Source organism: Nyctibius grandis, chromosome 3 (genome assembly GCF_013368605.1).
Source record: "Nyctibius grandis isolate bNycGra1 chromosome 3, bNycGra1.pri, whole genome shotgun sequence".
NCBI lineage: Eukaryota > Metazoa > Chordata > Aves > Nyctibiiformes > Nyctibiidae > Nyctibius > Nyctibius grandis.
Window position 1 is genome coordinate 43,630,587 of NC_090660.1, and position 22,445 is coordinate 43,653,031.

The 22,445-nt window shown below is 49.1% G+C and overlaps 1 protein-coding gene across 1 annotated transcript in view; it reads right to left on the reverse strand.

Annotated features, from left to right (window-relative positions):
- Positions 1-11,826, reverse strand: part of NR4A3 (nuclear receptor subfamily 4 group A member 3) — a 36,734-nt gene extending 24,908 nt beyond the window's left edge. Inside the window, exons 1-5 of the mRNA XM_068396989.1 lie at positions 11,404-11,826; positions 8,777-8,932; positions 5,256-6,145; positions 2,920-3,049; positions 1,771-1,943 (exon numbers count right to left, since the gene is read on the reverse strand). Of these exons, the coding sequence (XP_068253090.1) occupies positions 1,771-1,943; positions 2,920-3,049; positions 5,256-6,143 (1,191 nt within the window). The 5' untranslated portion in view covers positions 6,144-6,145; positions 8,777-8,932; positions 11,404-11,826. The remainder of the gene's footprint in view (positions 1-1,770; positions 1,944-2,919; positions 3,050-5,255; positions 6,146-8,776; positions 8,933-11,403) is intronic.
- Positions 11,827-22,445: the final 10,619 nt, after the last annotated feature.

Here is a 22,445-nt window from a genome sequence, read left to right on the forward strand (position 1 = left end):
TTTTTTAGCATTGCAGTGTGTTTATGGCATATTTCATGTAGTTAATATCAGTTTTTACACAGCATTTGTTTCTGATCTCCCTTAACTTTTCAAAATAAGCATAAGGCTTATGGAAAAAATAAGAATCTATTAATTTCTTTTAGCATATTTTTGTCTTTTCAGTACTGCTGAGCATAACAGACTATTACATATTTTATTGTAAAGAAAAACTTAGATATTAATATGTCCTAACAGACAATCATACTTAATTTTTTAGCTACCAAGACTAAATTAAGTTACTGTTAATCATATGCTTCCTGTAATGTCCAACAGAATTGTTCAACAATTAGATCTATGGGCTGTCTTCACTAAGAGAGAAATAATTACTGCAGGACAAAGAAAAAAGTACATAAAAATACACAGCTTTCATTCAGTTTTTTGTAAATGCAAAAGAACTTTATGTCTATAAATAAAACAATACGTAAAGTTAGATACTGATTTCACAGCCTGGGCTATTACACACCTGTAACTCTGTGGAACCCAGCAGATTTCTGTCAAAAAGCACAGCTCGTCACACACCTCGGTATTTGCAGAATGACCCCCTGAGGCATTCTGGGTAAGTTAAAATATGTGTAAATACGGCTAATGCATTCTCCCCCTAAAAGGCTGTCAGATACTCAGCAGCTAGATTCTTAATAATAATTTGGAAAATTATATGATTGTACACTTACAGATTAGCTTGAAGAAAAGATGTTACAGCATGCTTAAAATTGCTAAATTATATATGTAAGTATAGTCTAAAATAAAATAATGTAATTTTTATATAATTACAATCAAATATGTTTTAGTATTAAACACGACTTAGCAACAAGTGATAAATGGCCAATGTAGATGTTGTCTGAGTACAGCTGTATTTTTTACAGTGTCAGATTTAATCGTATTTCATTAAGGGGAAGGAATTTGATCTTGTTTTTCCTTAGCTGTATTTTTTTCTTTACCTATATCAACCTGGCTAAAAATATATTTAACAACCCATTTCAATGCTGTATTTTAAAAACAATAGAACAGTTTTTTAAGGTTTCAAAATATTTTGTGAATATTTAAATAGTGAATATGATACATTAAAGGACAAGGTTACAAAAATATATAATCTCTGGTAAAGCTTTGCTGAGATAATTTTTTAGAATTTTGATTTTAAAAGGTTTGTTTTACAACCGTGAATTTTACTGAAGAAATATTCATGCTGTGGTACCCAAAGCTGGACCCTGTTCCCATTTAAATAATAGCAAAATTCCTATTGATTTCAATAGAAATGGCCCTATCCATCCAGTGTTACTTTGCACAACCCTTATATCTGAATGTTAGGGAAGTGCTATTAGATTTTAGCCCTCAGAACCTGGAAATTAAGATAATGGACATATAAGTACTGCTCCTGAGTTTGGCAGATTATTCGATCATATTGTAATTGCTAGTGTTTTGGCACAGCCTTTTGCAAGAAGAATGCTCTATTTATCCACTCATTTTTGCTTTCCCTCACCCATGGAATATACTGCAGATGATAACTTTGTGATTGAGATCCTCACGATGAGTAGTTACTAACACTATTTTCTGCTGCACCTCCTTTCATCTCATCATCCACCTACCATGAAAAGACATGGCTGGCTGGACGGACAAATTTCTACTCTGATCCAAATTTGATATTTAATTTAGCAAACTGGCTGGTAAGTAGAAATGCAGTTTGTGAATAATTTCTACGTGGAAAACAAACAGGCAAAGAAAAGTGAGACATACTCTTGAATAGTCAAGCTCCCTGGGCGTGGAGTCAGTTAAAGCTCGTACGAGGGCGTTCATCATGCTGATGGGAGGAGAAGGCGGGGAGGGCTGAGAGGGTTCTTGCTGTAAGGGGCTCTTTGGTTTGGAAGGCAGCCGACCTCTTCTCCCTTTCAGGCTGTCAGTACGGACAACTAGGTAAAAAAAAAAAAAGGGAATCAGTTGTGAAGATACCAGCAAATGACAGATCAGAATGAACACCTGCTCTTCTTATGGTGGCCAGACCAGCAAAAATAAGGGCATTCTCCAGTTTCAGCACATGCTCTTGATGCCTTTGATTGCAAAGGAACACAAATGATACCAAAATTGCGTCAGACCTATGATCATAAGCAGCAAAGTAGCTGCTTACTTAAAGCCCAGCTGTGTTCCTAGTGCTCGTGCTTTGTTTGCAGCACATCTGTGCGCCTGTGTATGCGTGCCCATGTGCACACACACACAGAGACACTACTGCTGAAAGAAAACTGAATGTGAGACACAAACTCTGATGTTCCTACCACTGGTGCACCTTTTAAACAGCAGTCGTTCATTCAAAGTAATTTTAGCATTCCTGAAGCATTTGAAAAAACAGTCACGCTATATAGGTTATATTATCCATGTCAGTATTTGCAATAGGACTGCTCACACAGTATTACTCACATACTTAAATATTTGCAGAATAGGGACTAATGAGTTGATCACGTTTACATTTAAATTAATTGCAAATTTACAATCAGCTTATGGGAATGAGACAAGATCCTGTGTCTAAATGCACACACTGCAGCCCCCGGTGAGATAACAGCGGGGAGCCAACAGCATTATCGAGCAACGGTCAAAGTTAATAAAGGAGACATTTTGGCCAGTGTTAAATTATCATCTTGTGACCTTGCTGTTCTTGAACTCTGGGGTCTAAAGTCTAAATATGATAATATGGGTGAAAAGGAGAAAATCAATACATTATTACTCAATACATTATTACACAAATGCACATATTTTAGGGTAAGTCATTGTAAATCCCATTGTAATCCCATCATTGTAAAATTCATTGTAAAGATACCCATGTCCACACACACACACGCAGATTCATTAATGTAATATTTCAGTGTCTGGGATAATAATAGCAATAGTCGTTACCTTCTTTAACCATGCCGACGCTGAGACACTTCTGAAACCGGCAGTATTGGCATCTGTTACGACGTCTCTTGTCCACTGGACAGTTTTTATTTGCCAGACAAACATATTTTGCATTTTTCTGAACTGTTCTCTGTGAAAATGCAACACAAAAATAGTAAACTGATCGTTTCTTGAACAACTTAGAACCTGACAAAATGTGTTTTAATTATAACATGAAAAGCGACAGTGCAATTCATATAATTAAATAAAATTAATTTCCTAACACACTAGCCTGCAGGAAAAACAATTTTATTAGTGTTAGCTGCTGACAATGAAAATCATCTAGGATTGTTCTGAAGCAAGTCTCTGGAGACAGGCAACTTTGAATGATAAAATCATATCTGAAATTACCAGGTCATCGCATCTACCTTTGGGGATTAGATTATCTCCGCTTTTAATATCCCTTTGGGAACAATTTTCTACTTGGTTCATTCCCTTGATTATTGCTGACCTTATTAAAATAAAATCAAAATGATCTGTGATGTACTTCTCTTGCTATCGCTATTGTTAGTCAAATACCACAATAACTGGTTTGGTTAGCCATTAAAATCATCAGGGAGAAAAGTAAAAATACCAGAAACCCCTACAAAATATGTTTAGTTAAATATTCTGGGAAATCTAACCTGACCTGGGAAAAAAATAGACAGAATTATACTGTAGTTACATACATTTAATTAACTCTAAAATGATCTTAAAACTCTACAGTAAATTTAAAATTTGTAAAAACCTGATAAGCCTTGGCAGAATGTATCAAATACTGATGCAAAAATGTATTACGCATTTCCATACTTAAAATCAAAGACACATCAATAAATAACTCAGCACAAAAAAAAGGACATTAATAGGAAAGACAGCAGAACAGAAACAAATTTATCTGCTCAACATTCAATATTAAATCTTTCAACTAATGGAAATTATTAACGGAAAAATGTTATTTCATAATTTGTGTTCCTTTTCAAATAACAGCCTCAATGTACTAAATATGAGAGAGCAAATATTGTTCATTGTGCTTTAGAGCTGAAAACCGTTTAATTTTGCAGAATAAGCTCTAGATACTGCTCCCAGTCAAGGACATGCTACTGATTTCCACAGGGGTAGGATCGGGCCCATAAGAGCTGCTATTGCCCGGTTATTTGTGTTTCCTTTTCTAATTATATTTAAATAAAAAATGAGTACTACAAGAGATGTGTAATTTACCATGTTGTCAAGGGATTATTAAGTAACATCAGCAGCTCTGTGTACAATAAAAAATACGTTGTAAGCCCTCCTCTCAACTATTTTTGGACTATTTTTGTTCCCATCATATCTTTTCCCAGAACACGGGCATGACTGCTATCTTTGCAGGAAGGAATATACCAGATCAACCCCAAATGGATCAAATCTTAAACCTGCTGCCCAGAACCATCCCCCTAAAAGTCTTTCCCAAGTTCTTCACTTAAACAAGCTAATTCTGAAAATAATACTGGAATCCAAACTCAGTTTGTTGAAAGGAAATTACGAAGCGCCCAAACGTAAGAGCACAAAGAGGGCAGTCAAATCTTAAAAACATAGGCACAAAGTTTCTGCTGAGAAACCGCCGTGTGTAAGTTATTCGTGCCACTCTTCAGCTGCAGAGCTCTCCCCGTTACAGAGCGGGCACCGGGACCCCGTGCAGTGCTTAGTCACTGCTCTGCAAGCAGCTTTCCGCTGGTGAGGACTCACTGGGCTCCTGAACTGAAGAGTAACGATGAGGCAGCAACCAAAAAAAACTAGAAGCGCTTGGGTTTGTCCCGTGCATTAAACCAGTTTCCTTCTGGTGCCAACCCTACAGGCCTCCTCACCCCGAGTGCCCCGGGACAACCAACAGCACCCCTGCAATCAACTAAAATACCAAGTGAGCTTTATGATTTTCATTCCTCACTTAAAAATGAGGTTTAATTGAAACAAGTGACTGAGTAAAACCCAGGCTGGATGTATTCCAGGTGAGTGTCGCTATGGAACAAATGCAGTTTATAGCTCAGAGAGGGGTGACCCATGCCCCGCTGAGGGATGCTGGCAGAGTGGGGACATGGTTCGCCCAGCTCACTGCCACAGCCCTTTCTCAGCCGAGACTGGCTGATCCTTTTATCCTACGGAGGGCTTGCTTTGGCCTTCTTCAAACACTTTGGGTGGGTGTTCACCACGCCCTGCTGGGGGGCTCTGAGCTCTAACACAACACCCTCGAGCCCCCGGGTGAGGACCAGGAGCATACTGGGGCAGGTAGGGAGGGAGGGGAGGCTAGGGGAAGTGGGGAGGGGAGCAAACCGCAGAGCTCTCACCTTGAAAAAGCCCTTGCAGCCCTCGCACGTCCGTACCCCGTAGTGCTGGCAGGCGGCATTGTCCCCACAGACAGCGCAGGTGCCTTCCCCGGACGAGGAGCTCCTGCTGGGTGGGGATGGGAGGCCGCTGCTGCCGCCGCTGCCGCTGCTCTCACCCATCAGGCTGGAGGTGGCTGCGTTGAGGCCGAGCGGTGAGAAGGCTAAGGTGGCTGGTCTTTTGGCCAGGTGAAGCCCATAGGAATGGCTCTCCATGGGTGTCTGGCTGGTGGCGGGTCTGTCAGAGCCCAGGGGCAGGCTGAGGGAGGCAGGGTCGTAGCACATGTGGGCGGCTGCGGCCGGTGTGTGGGGGGGTGAGTGCTTGAAGTGGAAGAGGGGGAAGCGCGGAGGCACGGTCTTCATGGGAGCAGCGTCCATGAGGTGGCCGGGTGGCAGGCAGGTCTGCGTGGGCTGCAGCGGGGTCTCGTCCCACAGGCTCTGGTGAGGGGGGAAGCCGGGCGTGGTGGGTGTGGAGGGCGGAGATTGCTTGAAGTACATGGAAGTGCTGGGCATCCCCTCGTCCGTGGAGGGTGGCAGTGAGGGCTGGTATGGGGAGAGCCGGGTGTCTTCCATCTTGATGAGGGGCCTCTGGCCAGAGGAGGCAGATTGCATTTGGTAGAGGCAGGAAGGCTTGAGCTCGTAGCTGCCAGAGTAACCCTCCATAAAGGTGCTGAAGCTGGGAAGGGAGGTGGTGGCAGTGGCAGTGATTTCGGTACTGCTCAGGTCCATGGTGAGCTTGGTATAGTCAGGGTTCATGATCTCTGAGCTGTACTCCGAGCCATACGCGTAGGTCTGCGCTGCATAATTTGAACCGGGCGGAGAAGGACTATACTGCGCTTGCACACAGGGCATATCTGCAAGGGCAAAGGGGGACGTTAACGACAAGCCCAGCGTGTCGAGGCCGCGGCTCAGGTCCTCGCGAACTTCTGTCCTAGAAGCTTTCCCACATTTCACAGCGCTCAGCTAGACACCCGACTCCCATCTCGCCTGGACAGGGGACATATAAATTAGCCTTGAGTCTTTTGCCTTTCAACAAGAAATATGCATCGGGGATCGACTAAGCATTAGGTATTAGGGAGCCTGTTCTCATCTAGTCATGGGAGCAACTCAAATTTATACTAGTGTCAGTGAGAGAAGAAGCCATCTCAAGCTGCCCTACATCTGCTGCTTAATATACATAGGTGTCAATGAGAATTAGATAAGCAGAATGAAAACAGTTTATGGCTCTAAATCTATCTCTGCAAGCGTGCAACCGTGCCATAAAATTTTCATGAAGGCTACACGAGATTATCAAATGCATAATATTAAAAATGGTATTTATTTTAAAAGAAGCAGCATCTGCAGTGCACGTCAGAGAAACGACTCAAATCACAGTGTTTGCTACTTAGGACTTGCAAACATCAATTTTGCTTACACAACTCTGGGCCTTTGAAGTGTATTTCTGGTCAGCTAATAATTTAAGGTTGCTGTCTAACTAGTAGTTTTAAGGCTTATCTGTGGTACAACATTCTCCCAAAAAAACTGGGTGGTACAATATATCCCTAAATTTGAAAACATGTAAGACAAAAAGTACATGGTACTTCTGTTTCTGTTTGTATAGGAAAGAAAGGTTGAGGCTGCTAATAGAATTGTTTTTATCCATTAGTCATAAAAGTTAATGTGGTTCACTCATAGCTGGGATAGCTGAAGCAACACAGTGGCTGTCTATAAAGATTTGATTTTTTTTTTTCTTTTATGTTTCCTACTAGTCTGCTGTTTCCTTTGTTGCTCTCAGGAAATCATGGACCCAATTCCGCAATCCATTTGAGGTTTGCCTGACTAAACTCTGTGAGATTCTAGCCCAATATTTGCAACCCAAACTAAAAGTGCATGCTGTATTTTGGTTCCCGAGCAGAAGAATAAAATGCATGAATTAGTATATACTCTCTTGTAAAGAGAAAAGTAAATATGGAGAAAATGTATATAAAAAATTAAGTGCAGTTCACCCCTTCTTAATCGTGGTAATTTATATTCCAAAAGCAGCTGAGAAACAATTCATACTAAAAAAAAAAGCTGCCTTGAAAATGATGGGATTCTCCTCAGTATTTTAGGAACTCCTTTTACTTATAATTTTAAAATATTCACTTGAGCTTGACATGCAGGAATCCAACTAATTTGTGTTAAATCAACTTTTAATTCTTTCCTGCCTGCTTTGCAGATAAACATATTTAAACTAAGCACCAGATTTCTATTATCGTACTCTCACAAACCATTCAGATCTTTCTTCTTCTCGAGAAGACATTAAAACTAAGAAAAAAAAATAGTGCTGCTTTGTGAAATTAAGACCTTCCTGCTTGTAAATCCAAATCCTTAAAGACAAAAGCAGGAGAACCCTTTCACAAGCCTCCCCTCCCAATGTTATTTATGTATTGTTCTATCGTTTTCTTTTTTCCTATCAATGTCTGTCCATGCCATTCCACGCACACACATTTCATGGCAAGTCCCATTACTATCATTTGTTAGTTTAAGGGTCATCTGTTAAAACGTAGTTATCAGTGCTTAATCAAATAAAAAGGGAAAGAAATTCCTTCCATGCACCTCCACTGAGAACTGACTGAGGAACAGAACTGAGTGGACAGATCATGTCACAAGTTGACACGCTGATACACAGCCCTATGAAGGAAAAAGGCTGTTTTGCTAGCTCAGAAAATGAGCAAGAGTTCAGGGAAACAGATCATTATGCTTCTTTTTTCTGCATTTTTCTGAGCGTAACAGGGTTATGTCACTGAATTCCATGCAAAGCGGAGTAAGAAAACAGAAGTCTAAAATAAGTCCGACCTGAGGACAGAAAAAATAACCCTAACCTAAGGTCTGGTCTCTCCTGGCTCTGCAGGACTCCTCCTACCTCGCCCTTTGCCAGCACACTTGACTAATTCTAACCCCTACTTTTCCACTTAGGGCACCAATATTATTACCCTGCAAAGTAAATAACCTGGGATTTTTTTCTTCTTTACTCAACAGTATTAAAAAAAAAAAGCCCCACAGGAGAAGCATTAAAGAGCAACTCGTCATCAAAGCCCAAATGAATGGGTAAAAAAATCAGGGTAGGGACATTCAGAGCTATTACCTTATTATTCTGCTATCTTTACGAGAGCTCGACACAACGGGTGCCCAGTTTAACGCCCAGCAAGCCGGGCTCCTCACACGGACACTAACATCCCACCCATTTTCCCTTTAAATCTGGCACTTCTTTGGCTGGGAGGACCTCGCAACCCCCATGTGCCCTGGCACGGCATCGCTCAAAGCCCTGTGAAACGCGGGCGATGCCCAGATCCTTTGGGGATTTCAACACCCCGCGGCTCCGGTACGGGACGTCGGGGATCGAGGATGCCAAAGGGATTTGGGAAGGACAGAGGCCGAGGCAGGAACTCTCGCAACCCGCCCCCCCGCCCCGCTCCTCTCCCGGGAGGAGCCGGGCCGCCCGGCCCCGCGGAGCGGCAGCTTACCTGGCGGGTATCTTGCGCGCTGAATGGTGGGGCTGGAGGTGCGGACGGAGGCGGCGGCGGCGGGCGGCGGCGGCGGGGTGGGTGCCGGCTGGGAGCTCTCTGCGGAGGCGGGTCTGGGGCCTGGCCTCGGCGGGGCGCGCTCTTCCGACCCGGGCTCTGTCCGCCGGCGGCGGGGGGAGAAGGCAGAGTCAGGGGGCGGCGGTGTGCCCGGCCCAGGGGGCAGAGGGACGCCCCCCACCCCCCCGCGGAGCGCCTCGGGGGGACGGGGGGGACCTCGTCAAGCCCCTGCCTCGCCCCACGCGTGGGAAGGGGGAGCCGGACGGGGAGCGCGTTTCTGACGGCTCCCGCTCCCTCATCACACAAAAGGCAGAAAGCACCGGGCTGGGACAACGGAGCCGCCGGTTTGTTCTCCGAGCAAGGAGCCTGGGGAAGGCAGGAGGAGGGCCCCGGGCGGCGTGACTACAACAAGCGAGGCAGCATCCCCGTGCGTCGCCTTCCCCGCGGGAACTTTCTTTTTTTTTTGGGGGGGGGGGGCAGGTGGGGGAGCGGCCAGCAGCAGGCTGCAAGTTTCTATGCAAGGTACCGGCCGGAGTTGAGGGGTTTCCTACCATCCCGGGCAGCGCGGCTCTACCCGGCGGGACGCCCCGCCGCGTCCCCCCCGGCCCGGGGGAGCGGTCTGTCCCGGCGCTACCAGCGCGGCCGGCGGCTCCTCTTCCAGCACGGTACGGCCCACGGGAGCCGCTCCCCGGCGACTCTTTCGCCAGCTCCTTGTTTTTTTTTTTTTCTTGCCTTCCCCGCGCCCCTTGCCTTTGATCCCCCCCAGCTCCCGGGACGTTTAGTGACTGTCAGCTCAACCCTTTCTCTCCCGCGGGTTTTGTTCCCTCCCGAGCTCCTGCGAGGCGGCTTCCCGCTCGGCGCGGAGCGCCCTGGGGCTCCTTTTCCCCCCCCGGAGCCGCCGGTTACCTAGAGACACTCGCTGCGCTTTTAACCACGCAACACCCCTCCGGACTGCAGCCGCCCGAGCCAGGAGCGCAGAGCCGTAAGGGCTGTAAATTAGGAGGAAATAACTACCCTTGTCAAAGCTCTTTTCTTCCCCCGTGCACTTTACATTCAGCCCCGAGTGACACCCCTCCCCACCCTGTAATACGAGGAGGAAACCGTGAAATACTCCATTGTGATTGTGACTTCTTCAGGCGAGTTTCGAAACCTTCATTTACCCGGGAGAGACCGCGGAGGGGGAAGCTCCATTGAATCAAAAAGTTTCGAGCTCGATTTCTACCCCCGGTTAGTTCGCGATTTTTTTTTGGGGGGGGATATCGTCCCGAGCCTCACGGTCACTCCAGCAAATATCCACGAGCTCGCGTGAGATTCACCTCAGAAGAAACCGTCTGGTCTGGTTTAGTCCATTGTTTTTCACCGGGGCCTGACTCAGGCATACAACGGTCTCCACGGAGGACAGAAAAATAGGGCGAAGAATGTAATCGAGTGAAGCGGCTTGGATAAAAGTTAGAGATTCATTCCCAAACTTTTTTTTTTCTTTTTCTTGGAGAAAAAAATCCGATCCCAACACAACAACCCCCCTACAGAAAACAGCGTTTTCCGCCCTTTCCCTGGGAAATATCCTCGCACGGAATCCATCGTGTCCAAAAACTGCAAGTTAAATACCAGCCTTATAAACTAGCCGCGCGAAGGTGAGCCACCTCTCCGCCCGGGACAGAGTATCGCGATAATGCTGTCCCGATAACCGTCTCCCGACATAGTATCACAACCCAGCGCCCGCGCTTCCTCGCCTCTTTCCCAGACTGAAACTTCTTTCGCAGCTATTAAGGCGAGAAGGCGAAAGCGAGAGGCGCGGCGGGGGCAGGGAGCGGGGCAGCCCAGCCTCCCCGCCCCGCACCGCCCGTGCCGGGGCACCGCAGCTCCTCCTTACCATTTCTGACCTCCGGAGGGGAAAAGCGCACGTTTCCGAGGAGCAGATGCCGGGCAGACGTGCCGAGCAAAGATCCCGTCTCATTTCAATACAACATGTGCACATTCCAGCAATTACCTCTTGGGGCGAGCTCTTTCGGGGCTGCCGAGGAGGCTGCTCTCTCCCAAAGTGAGATTAGATCAACCTGCCCCGCCGTCCCTATTAGACAGCTCGAACTTGTGCAAACAAAGCCACCTATTTCCCAAGCGCAGTCAAAAGGAAGGAGAGAAATTAGTGCCATTCATCACCGGCGCTGTAAACTCCCCGCCGCCGCGGCCGCCGGCAGCATCATTTCCATGACAACAATGAGCAGAAATACCTTAGTACCACCGGCTCCGGCTCCCGCTCCTCTCAAGCACAGCCCTCCCGCTCGCGAGGGGCGGCGGTGCCCCGGGCACAGGGCGAGGGGGTTGCTGAGCCGGCAGGGAGGCTCGGAAGCCGAGTGGCAAACGAGCATCCGACGGGGAGCAGAGGCGGGGAGGGGAAGGAGAGGGAAAAGTTTCAGCGAGAGCCCGTTACGGCAGCGCGTCAGCCGAGCCGCACCGCCCGCCGCCGGCATCTCCCGAGCATCTACCCCGGCGGCGCAACTTTTTCACGGAGTGGGGACACGTCGTGTTGTCCCTCTCCCTCGGCCGCTCCCGCTCATTCGTATACGTACTCGGTTGCTGTGGAGGTTCCGTCTTTACATCTAGTTTGTAGGTGCCCGCTTCCTTAAAGGCGCATGTAGGCGCTGTCCAGCGGCAGGACCCCAGTCACAAAACCCCGGAGGCTCCAGGCGGGTGCAGGTCCGGAGGGTGCGTTATCCCGAGGCATGGAAAAGGATTGCCAAAGGCTGAGGAGCCAGGAGCCCGTCCCCGGGCGGAGGGAGAGAGGGAGGGAGGGAACGAGCGGGCAGGCGAGGGATGCCGAGCCGCCGCCGCCGCCGCGATGTGCCTCTGTGTGTGTGTGTGTGTGTGTGTGTGTGCGGCGGGAGCCGGGCCGGGACCTGCGCCCGTGTCCGCGGTGCGAGTGCCCGGGGTGCGCGTGTGCCTGCGCGGAGAGAGGGGACGGAGGCGCCTCTCTGCGCTGCTCTCCCGCTCCCTCTCTCTGAACGTCATTTATTGAGAGGAGCCCTAGCGGCCTCTCCATAGAGCGGCTGGAATGCGAAACGTCAATAGTGACGCCATGGGAGCCTGACGCTACTGACCCCCCCCCGCCCGCCCCAGTGTGTGCGCCGCGCTCCCGCCGCACCGCGCCGCGCCGCGCCGTGCTGAGCCGTGCCGTTCAGTGCCGAGCCGCGCAGCACAGCGCGGGTGAGGCGGACGCTCCGCGCCTCCGGCAGCGGGACACGGTGGCCGGCCGGCCGCCTCGGGGCCGGCTGCCCGCGACAGCTTGGCGAGTCGCTCCCAAGACAGATTAAAATATTATTACTATTATTATTATTATTATTATTAACAACAACAGCGGTCGTGTTGTGTTGTTTTGCAAACGCAGCAACTCTTGAGTGGTTCAAGGGAAAAAGGGCTTTGCTTGGTTAATTAGTGGCACTTTCAGGAGGAATTATTAAAGGCTCCTTTTTTTTCCCTTTTTTTCTCCTTTTTCCCCCTTGTTTCTTTTCTTTTATCCCATTTTAATTTTTCTTTTTATTTTTCCTTTTTTCTCTTTTTCCTTTTTTCCTCCTTTTTTTCCTTTAAACTTTTTTTTTTTCTTTTTTTTTGCTCTTTTTCTTTTCTTTTGAAACTTTCTAGTGCGCAGGAGCAAAGAGCAGGTTGCGGAAAGTGCCGCTCTGAGAGGGCGCTCGGGCGAGCGGCCCTGAGAAAGTCGGAGCTCCCGCCTGTGTGTGTCCGTGTCTTGTGTCTGTACGTCTGCCTGGGGCACCGAGCCTGCGGCGGCAGGGTCCCCCGCCGCCTCCGCCGGCAGCAGCCGCCCGCCGCCGTGCCCGGTGTTGTGTTCACTGCCGCTGCCGGCAGCCGGGCCGTTTGCTGTTGTCATTGCGGCCGTTACGGCCGGTGCTGTGCTTGTGCTTGGTACGGAGGGGCTGTGCGACGCGAGTTCAACCGATGGGTGCCGCGGGCGAGGGGGGTACCCCGCTTCGCGCACGCCCGCCGCCCCGGCAGAGGCGGCGGCACTTTCGCTTTGCCCGGTGCCTCTTGCTCCACCAGCCCGGCACCGGCAGCGCCGCAGATCACGCTCCCGCCCCGGGCGGCGGGGACGGAAGGCCGGGGCCGGCAGGGCGGTGCGTTGCGAAGGCCACGTACGAGCCCGGGATCCCCTTCCCGAGGCGGCGGGGCCGGCGGTGCGCGCCGTCCCCCCGCGGGCGCCGGGGCCTCCCTCTCGGGCCGAGGCGGCTGCCAGGCCCCCGCTCCCCCCGTGGGGGAACCCGCGGGCCGCCGGGCTCCCCGCGCGGCGACACTTCCCCTCCGGACGCAGCGAGACCCCGGCGGGGCCAATCAGCGCCTCCACGTCACCGCGGAACGCCATCCTCGTGTCGCCGCGGCCAATCCACGCACAGGACACGGCGGGCCCCGTTCCGAGGGGCGGGGCGTAGCGGGCTGACGCACGGCAGCCGCGTCATTGACGCAAGCGGCGTTGCTAAATTTAGCCGCCGGGCCCCGTGCAGGGCGATCGGGATCGCGCGGGGGAGGGGGCGGAGCCGGAGCCCATTGAGCGGCGGCGGCGGGGCGGGCGGGCGGGCGCGCGGGGCTATTTTTGGGCCCCCCGGTTGTGATCCGGCCAAACCAAATATAGAGGCGGGCGGGTATTTATAGCGCCGGCGAGTCCCATTGTCGTGGGGCTGCGCCCCCGCCCGCGCCCGGCTTCCTCTGCGCAGGGGGTGGAGTGCGGGGCCGCGGGGACCGCCCGCCCGCGGGGACCCCGGCGCGCCCACGCAGCAGCCCACCCCCCCGGCTGCCCCCCGTGACTCTCCGGAGGGGGACAGCCGCTGGTGGGGTGGGGGGGGCGGTGCCGGCTCACTCTCCTCCCCCCAAAAAAGCTGCCCCTGTCTGCGCTTGGTGGCCCTGCACCTCGTCTGCATGTCCTGCGTGTCCGGGCCACCGTCTCGGGGCCATTCCCTCGGTGCAGCGTGTGCTCCCATCCCATCCCATCCCATCCCATCCCATCCCATCCCATCCCATCCCATCCCATCCCATCCCTGCCGTCCCCCGGCGACCACTCGACAATTCCCGAGCGGCGGCCAAACGCCTGCTGCGGGGGGTGGCGGAGGGGCTGGGGCTCGGATCCCCCCGCCCCGCCAGTGAGAGATACGCGTGGAAGCGCGGGGTGTTTCCGCGGCGGGGATGCCCCGCTCGGCAGCGGCGGGGATACCCCCTGCCTGACGCAACGGAGCGGAGCAGGGGCGGCGGCGGGCGCGCATAGCGCGGCGGTGACCTCATGGCAGAAGCGGCGGCTGGTTGGGAGTCCTCCCCCGCCCCCCCCGCCCCCCAGCCTGTTGAGTAAGCGCCGGGAGAAGTGAAAATGCCATGACGGGCCGGTGCGCTCATCCCCGGTGCTGACACGCCGCGAGAAGGGAGATTCCCTTTGATGCCGCTGCCGGCGTGGGCGGCTGAGGGCAGGGGAGGAGAGAGGGTGGCACTTTCCGCCCGCCGCACACCCCGGCCCGGGCACCGGCCCTGATAAAAATACTGCGCTTTCCATGCTGTCATTTCTCCTTTGCATCTCGGCCTCTTGCTGGGAAACGGACTCCGCGGAGGGCGGCCGCCGCCCTGGGGGTCGGCCCCCTCGCCCCCTCCGGGCGGGCTGTCCCCGGGGTATAAAGTCCCACCGTCATCCCGAAACTCCGGATTCAGAGTGCAGAGGCACGGAGAGTGTGTGCAAGCAGAAAATGTCGGTAGCAGCAGGATAGTCCTAGAAACCATATTGTCCCCCCCGCATTTCCCCCGCCGTGTACTCCGTGCAACTTTGCAGCTTCCTCGAGCTGTTGCTGTCTCCCACGATGTGAAAATATCGTCATGCAAGAAGGCTATTAAAAAAACCCCAACAAAACCCACCTCAAACCCAAAAGCAGCGGCAAGAGTGTTTTGAAAGCCTTTAAAATAATCTTTGAGGCGCTATTTAAAGAACTGCTAACACAGGAAACCGGATATTTGGAGAAAATAGTTAGAAAGTGGTGTTGAGAGCGCTACGCACTTCGGGGAGACGCGGGTGCTGTGCAGGGAGCCGGGTGCTCGCTCACCGTCCAGCCGAAGGCAGCAGTTTCCTCCAGGGAGAGCACGGCCTGCTATTTTGCAGTTATTTATGAAACGAGAGGTTACACGCTGCGTGCTTCCCAGGCGGCGGAAAGGAAGTCCTTCGTGCAAGGAGCTCCCAACCTCAGGATAAACACCGGGGCGGAGGGAGAGATAAGGGGACAGGAAGAACATGAGGCAAATTGTCTGACTGGTGTGTACACATCGGCTTGATTCGCTGGAGGTGGCAGTGCAGGAGTGAGGGCCAGAAGGATGGCGTTCTTGGGGCTTGTTGGATAACTTGGGATAATCAAACCAGGCACTGGAGGCTGTGCAACGAGGGGAGGAAGCCTGTGGCAGTGTGAAGGAGGCTTTGGGAGAAATAAAGCTCCAGGAGGTGGGGAAGGTTGTCGAGGGACATTGGCTGGGTGATGCCAGAGCTGGGGAGACTGAAGGTTACACAGGGGCACCGGGAGCAAACAATGTGGAGACCCTGAGGGGTTCACTTCCAGTCCCCACCCATGCGTTTGCATTTATGGCCAAATAACTTGATGACTTGATTCTCCTTATCAGAATTTGCAGTTGACTTCTCCAAGATCAGAACCTGTGCGGTCCAGGCCAGTCTTTAGGCTGCAAATTTCTGGGACCAAGGCAATGAAAATGTCACTCTTTTTAGGCTTTTACTGCAGAATTTAAATACCCAAGCCAAAAAACACAATCCAGAAATCCCAACCAGCTGCCATCTATCTGGAGGCACCTAAATTCAGTAGTGCCATAGAAGTGCTCTTTGGAAGGTCACCTAGTCCAACCTCCTACTCAAAGAGTATCCCCCTGTATGACGTACAAACTTCCCTGTCTTTCTCCAGGATGTGGAAACCAACTGCTCCTCAGCCTAAACACCGCCTTCTAGGAAAATGCCAAAAGAGGAGTCAGTTGGTGCACCCAAATTACATGACAGCTCTGTAGTTTCAGCACTTGCACAGAAAATAGGACATCCAGATTTACATAGTTTGTCTGGGGCAGGGGGATTTACATAGTTTGTCTGGGGCAGGGGGGTGAGGGTGGGGATGGGGAGAGTCAACCTACATTCCTCACCTCCCAGGAGATTGCTATAATCCCTGCATCATTCTGGGTGGCATCTCCCCCACCCATTTGAAGTGGTTGAAACCACTTTCAGGCTTGTGTGCAGGCACTGTAGTGTAGTGCTTCAGGCTGTCTGCTGGCATGGAGGATCTCCTCCATTCCTGCTCCAAGGATGGCTTGTGTTATTTTATGTTAAATAGCTATAGTATAAAAATACTGCCATGGCCTTATGCGAACTCTCTTTCTTGCCTGATTAATCCCTTCCTATTGAGCCCAATTTCTATAGTAAAAGCTCCCTTTCCCCTCCATACCTTCCTAGACAGCCGATAACCTGGTGACGAGGCCGTTGTCTCAGATAACGGTCAGGGTGGATTGAGTCTCTTTAAGCAGAGAAAGGAGCTGAATCTCAGATCTTTTTTTTTTGTGGGGAGTGCTGAAATTGACAAAGCTACGGAGTCAACAGAAGGTAGCACCCACCTTCTTCAGGTGTGTCTTTGAAAAAACACATAGGTGAGCATCTTCAAGGTAGGGTTCTGATACCGTGCGACTTCCTGCAGTCCTAAGCTATGTATCCTTGCTCCAGAGGGGTGGGATTTGGGATGTGACCCTGTTAACTTGTTGCAGGTAGTCCGTTTTGTATCCTCTTCTCACCCTGCAAGCATGCGAAGAGTTAGGATGATTAATTTGGATTTCTGGGTTTCTTTCTGGGCATTGAGTGCTAAAGAAAACATTGCAGTTTTTAATTTGGTCACCTAAAACATCATTTGGTTTAGGTCTAAGTCAGAATCCTACCCTTCAGAGATATCTTGCCATTCAGAAAATAAATGTAACAGGTTCTGGTATTGATCAAGGTGACTAACGTCTTGAAAATAGGATGTGATCCTGGTCAAAATGACACCTATCTGAGCCTGGATAGCCTGGAACAGCAGCTCTGCCTTGGCTGCTTTACATGGTTAGGCCAGCAAGTTTCTATATGTGAGGTAGCATGCTACAATAGGTAGTCAGGACACACAATATGTCACCGCTGTGTTTCCAAACTTAAAGAAGAACTCATCCCAAATCCTTTGCTTGAAAGGTGCTCTTGTCATACAGAGGTCATGATGGGGAAGAGGGGAAGGCCTATCTTAGCCTTTGGTGGTGTGTTTGGCAGGGTACCCCCTGCCAAAACTGAGTCCTAGTCTTGACTAAACTAAGTCCCAGTCTAATCCAGCCTGCTGTCATACTTTTACACTCAAAAGTTTATATTTTCTTTTCCCAACTAGTTAAAGAAATGGTCGGGTGGTTTATGCTCAGCTTTTCCAAATGACTATAATTGGATCGAGGCCATGCATTGGAAATTTTTGCCCCAAAGGAAGAAATTTTGAGAAAATTCATATTATTCAAACCCAGTCTTTTATGAATGTTAGAAGTATGCGCAGTATGCTTTGTTCACAATAGCTCTGTTTTCCCAGACAGAAGCTCCACCAACTGGTGGAATTGCCCTGGAATTCTGCAATACCACAGATGGGGAGGCTTGAATATTCCTGGACTGACTCGGCCTGTTCACTTTGCTTGGCTGGTAAGACAATAGGCGATTCTTTCTTGCTCGTGGAGATCCAAAATTAAAAGAAAAGGAGATCGCACATTAACGAAAGGAACGACTGCCTTTCAGACAACCCCACAGACCAAGCTGTGATCATATTAAGCAGAGGGACTGTTGAGAGTGTAATTCCTACTGCCTACCTAAGAGCTGATGAGGAATGGGAGAAGCCAGGACCAGACAAGGTTCAGACATGCAAGCACAGCAGAATATTAAATAAGGAGATGAAGAAGCATTCACAGGGATCTTAATTTAAGTATATTAATTATGTAATAATGAAGCAGCTTTAAACTGGATTTATCATGGATACACAAGAACTTCATTTCACATTGGCCTTGACTCTTTCAGAAGGACAATCTTATCTCATTGTGTTCACTTAAAGAAAAATGGTGGGTGGGGGGGAGATCAAGATCTTGAAGAGTGTAACTTTTATTACAGAGAGATGGATTTTAATGAAGGATCAAGGCCATGGGGCTGGATTATAAACCACAAAAGTTAATATTTTTTTCCTTCTACCTTGTAATTAATAAAATAATAGCAATTATTATTATTATTTTGTAAGTTCTTTTCCCATGGCTTCCTTCTGAGCCCTTCATTTCTAAATTTGATTCTTGACTGGATTGTCAATCTCTACTCCTAAGGAGGAGTCTTTTTACTTACCACATGGAGTACTACACAAATGCAACCGTATCATTGTAAAGAAAATAATCATTTATACCAGATAATAATTTAGGCCTGTTCAGCAGGCACTGCCGTTCTGGCAGACTAATACTTTCTCTTTGTGTTGACAAAGGATAGCTCCTCAAAAGCATCCACTTGTTATTTATTTACTTTTTCTAACATCTTTCTATGAGCAGAACCTTTTAAATTCCATCTGTTCTTATTACCTTGTTTTTCCGGTTACCCTGTTTGTTTTACCCCAATGATCTCCAAACCATTTACCTATGTTCTGGGCATTGCATTTCATTTACTGTCTCTCTCACCTCTTCTTGGACTGCATTTTATTTCCTTCCTACTATTTCCCTGTCCATTTCTCTCCCTTCTCACTGCTGTGCTATCCCAGCCACCCATTTCCACCCATTTCCACCCAACCATTGGGCAGCAGTGCCTCAGCTGGGGTAGGACGAGGGGTTTGAGGAGAGGACAGTGGGAGAGTTCAGCTGCCAAAGCAAATGACTGTCCAGGTTTTGCTTTTTGCTTTGCCTCTGTCCTGGCTTGTGCCTTTGCACAACTCCATTTACCTCTGCCTGCTTCATTTTCCCATCTGTAAAATCCCAAGCGGGGATATAGGAAATAAAGGCACAGAAATGAAAACTAATTACTATTATTGTTTATGTCTTACTAATGCACAAGGTCCAGACCCCTCAAGGGCAATGATTCCTTTTTTTCTTATTTAAAGAAATAAATATTTTACCCAAGAAGGTCTGGACTATTTCTTTCAAGCTTATCACGTCTTGAAGATCAGAAGTGGGGTCTAGTATCACGTCACAGGTTAAGAGAGTTTAAGCATCAGCTTTCTTCAATTCTGACTAAACCTTCTGGCATCTCTGAATCAGCTGAGATACGCTGTTAGAGTGAGTTGATGAAATCATTCCATCTTTCCCTTCTGGCACAGTATATGACAGACCAGAGCGTGGTGTACGCACTCTAGGCCTGAACTTACAGCCCTAGCTCCGGGAGTAGGGTGATGAGCTCAGAGTCTAGTCTTTGGGGTTGTGAAAATCATCTTGAAATCCAAACTTGAGTGAAAGTGGTAAGTCATGGCTGCCGGAGCCCATAGCAGGCTGGAAATGTCATACCGGGAGCTGCGTTACGTGCGCTTCTCTGTGCAGCCCTCTGGAGATGGCAGGAGTGAGCAGTGCCAAAACAAACCTACAAACAAAAGGAGCAAAGTGTGCTGAGCACAGGTGTGCTGCTGTTGGACCTGCTTAGGGAAGCTGGGCCGTTCCTCTTCTACGAAAGAGGAGGAGCCTGCTGCCATTTCTGCAGCAGAAGCTGTCAGAAAGGCAAAGGAGGATGGATGCTATTGCCTCACACTCTTCAGGAAAGCATTTGAGCTTTGAAACATGTCTTGGAAAGACAAAAGAGAAATTGAATTCCTAACTTTGTTCCCTCCAGTTTCAAAAAGGCAAGGAAACTTGACACTCTCACCTGATTATAATTGTACGCTATGCAAAAACTTACAGGTGGAGTGCTATATGAGATGGTGATGTGGTTCAAACAGCAAAAAATTCAAAACATCAAGAAGTGAAAGTCAAAACCATCTAAATACAGCTTTAGAAAACAACCATCGCTGCTTCTGGGGCACCTAGAGCAGTGATCCAAAATGACAGAAAGGCCACGTGTCTCAGTGATGGAGGCGAGGGGGAGAACGACAGAGAAGAGAGATTCCACACCTCATCTTCTGCTTGCTTAAGTTATCCTCCCTTGGGTGTTTGAGCTTCGCAAAGGCAAACAGGAAGCACTGCAGTGGAACTGAAAATCAGTGGAGCTGCTCACTGCTGTAGCAGAAGGTGCGTGTGTTTTTCTAGTAAAAGGACCTCCCTGTTTTCAAAGGAGCAAAGTCGTAACAGGCTCTCTCTAATTCCCATGACTTTGAAGGAAAAGACCAGCAAATGTCTTTGCAAAGACTAAAGTCAGCATCGTTCTGCATGTTTTTTGCCGATCTCAATACTCTGCCTTACAGGAAGGGAATGGAACGTTGTGTAGCAAGACGATTAATGTTTGAACAATTTCCTATTTTTTACTAGGACATATTTGTATTTTTATAAGAAATTTGTTAGGGATGATGAGGCAAAAGCTTTGCCATGTTGCAGTTAAATTTGGCAATAGAAACTAATGCATAATTAAAAGTTCTGGGCAATTTAAAAAACAAATTTCATTTCCATTTTCTCTTTCCTTCATTAGAGCTTTCATGTGCTGAGTACTAGAATAACTGGTGTTTTCACCCTACCAAAATTCCCCACTGATCATTCCGTGCATTTGTGGTTCCATGCAAGGGGGAAAAAAGCTTCCTGCCATCTGTTCTGAATTAGATATCTTTTCCTATTATATTTCCTCGCTTTATTGTTTTTGTTGTTAGGAAATAGGAACTTAAATTTGCAGTATTTGTACCCTTAAGAGTTTAGGCAATTCCCTTTATTTTCCATGCTGCTCTTCTTAAGACAAAGAAATAGCACCTTGTTTTCAGTATATACACTGCTGAGTTTCACCTTTTTATCATTCATTATACCTTTTCCTAGCATGGTATTTTCTTTCTAATGACAAGAACACAAAACAATATCCGAAATAGGCTTTATTAAAAATTATGTCATTTCACGATTGCTTCCTTTCTAGCTGTTCAATTGGCTTTTTAATTGCTTCGCCATATTACAAACATTTCTAGAGGGCTCCACATTACCTGTGGATTTTGTGTCACATCAGAGTACTCCATTAAATTCCATTAATTTTTAATTTGTGCTGACAAGCGTGCAAGGAACATGCCGCTTTTAGATTTTTAAACCTCACCGGCTGAGCCACTGCAGCTTCCCCAGCTACCAAGTGAAATCCACTTGCTTCTATTCACCGTGTCATGCATAGCTAGCAGTGAAATCCAGTCAGGATTAAGGAACTGGTTATTCCCCAGTTGTTACTGGAAAATAGTAACCAAGAAAACTCTCCAAACCAAACGATAGTTTAGAAAGCCAACATTGGTTTATTGCAGCGCTGGGTGCATGGGGGATCTCTCCTCCTAACATGCACACCTGGGGACAAAAGCACACTCATTATATACATATTATAGAAAAATGAATATTCATACAATTCATGAGAAAAGCCCACCTATTCCAAGAAACCTTATGCATATGCTAATATATTATGTAACTGTCTTTGCACATGCTCACTAAATTGGGGAAGGGGTCTTGGGTGGTCTCTGGTGGTCATAATCCCTCTGTAGTTACGCCGTCTGCTGTATGACCCTGCTTCCGTGCAAGCGTGGTTGGTACTTTCTGTTGACACATGCAGGTGGCTCCAAGGAGAAGATCCTGTTCTGGTTCTTACAGGATTTCTCTCTTCTCCTGGCGCCAGAGCTGTGAATCAAGTCATTTTAGACACTACAAAGATGTTGTTCACAGTCTTGTTTGCCTTTGGCCTGTCTTCGTAATTAGTGAGGAATTTAACAGAGACCTTGGATGCTCTAAGAATAAGCACAAGCAAGAGCCTTTCTCCATACCATTCCCACCAGTACCTCAGTGATAACTTCAGGCGTTATCAGTCCCAGAAGCAGGCACTGCAAACCATGCAGTTAACTTGAGAAAGTGCAGTTATTTTAGCTGAAAGGAAAATCACTGAAAGAACAATCGGTTCTGTTTAAAGGTTACACAGAGTAGGCCTTTTGGGGGGCCCACTTTGAGGCCTACGTTTACTAAACCTCCTGGTTAGTAAACAGCGAGCAGCCGCAGGCTGCCCGGCACTTGCTTCCAACCCCTCTCCCCAGCGCGGCGCAGGCCTCTCTCGAAGAACTCTTTACTCCGCCGTTCACTTCGGCGTTTCTCAGTGTCACAGGGCTGTACCCGGGGCTGCAGACTGCGGGCCGGAGAGGGTCCCGCAGCCGGGCCGCCCCCCCGCCACGCCGGGGCACGGGCAGGTGACGGAGAGTGCGGCACGCGCGCCCGGTCCCGTGACGCCGCCGGCGGGTTTGGAGCGCGGCCCGCCGCGCGCCTGCCCAGCTGAGCGCCGCGTGACAGTGCCACCGGCAGCGCCAACAGGTGCCCCCGCGCCGCTGCCGGGACCGCCGGGGCACCCCCGTCCCCCCCCCCCGCCCCGCCCGGTGACCCAGGCCGGCCCCTGGCCCGACTCCCAGGCCGCGCTCTAACGAAGAGGTTCCCCGGGGACAGA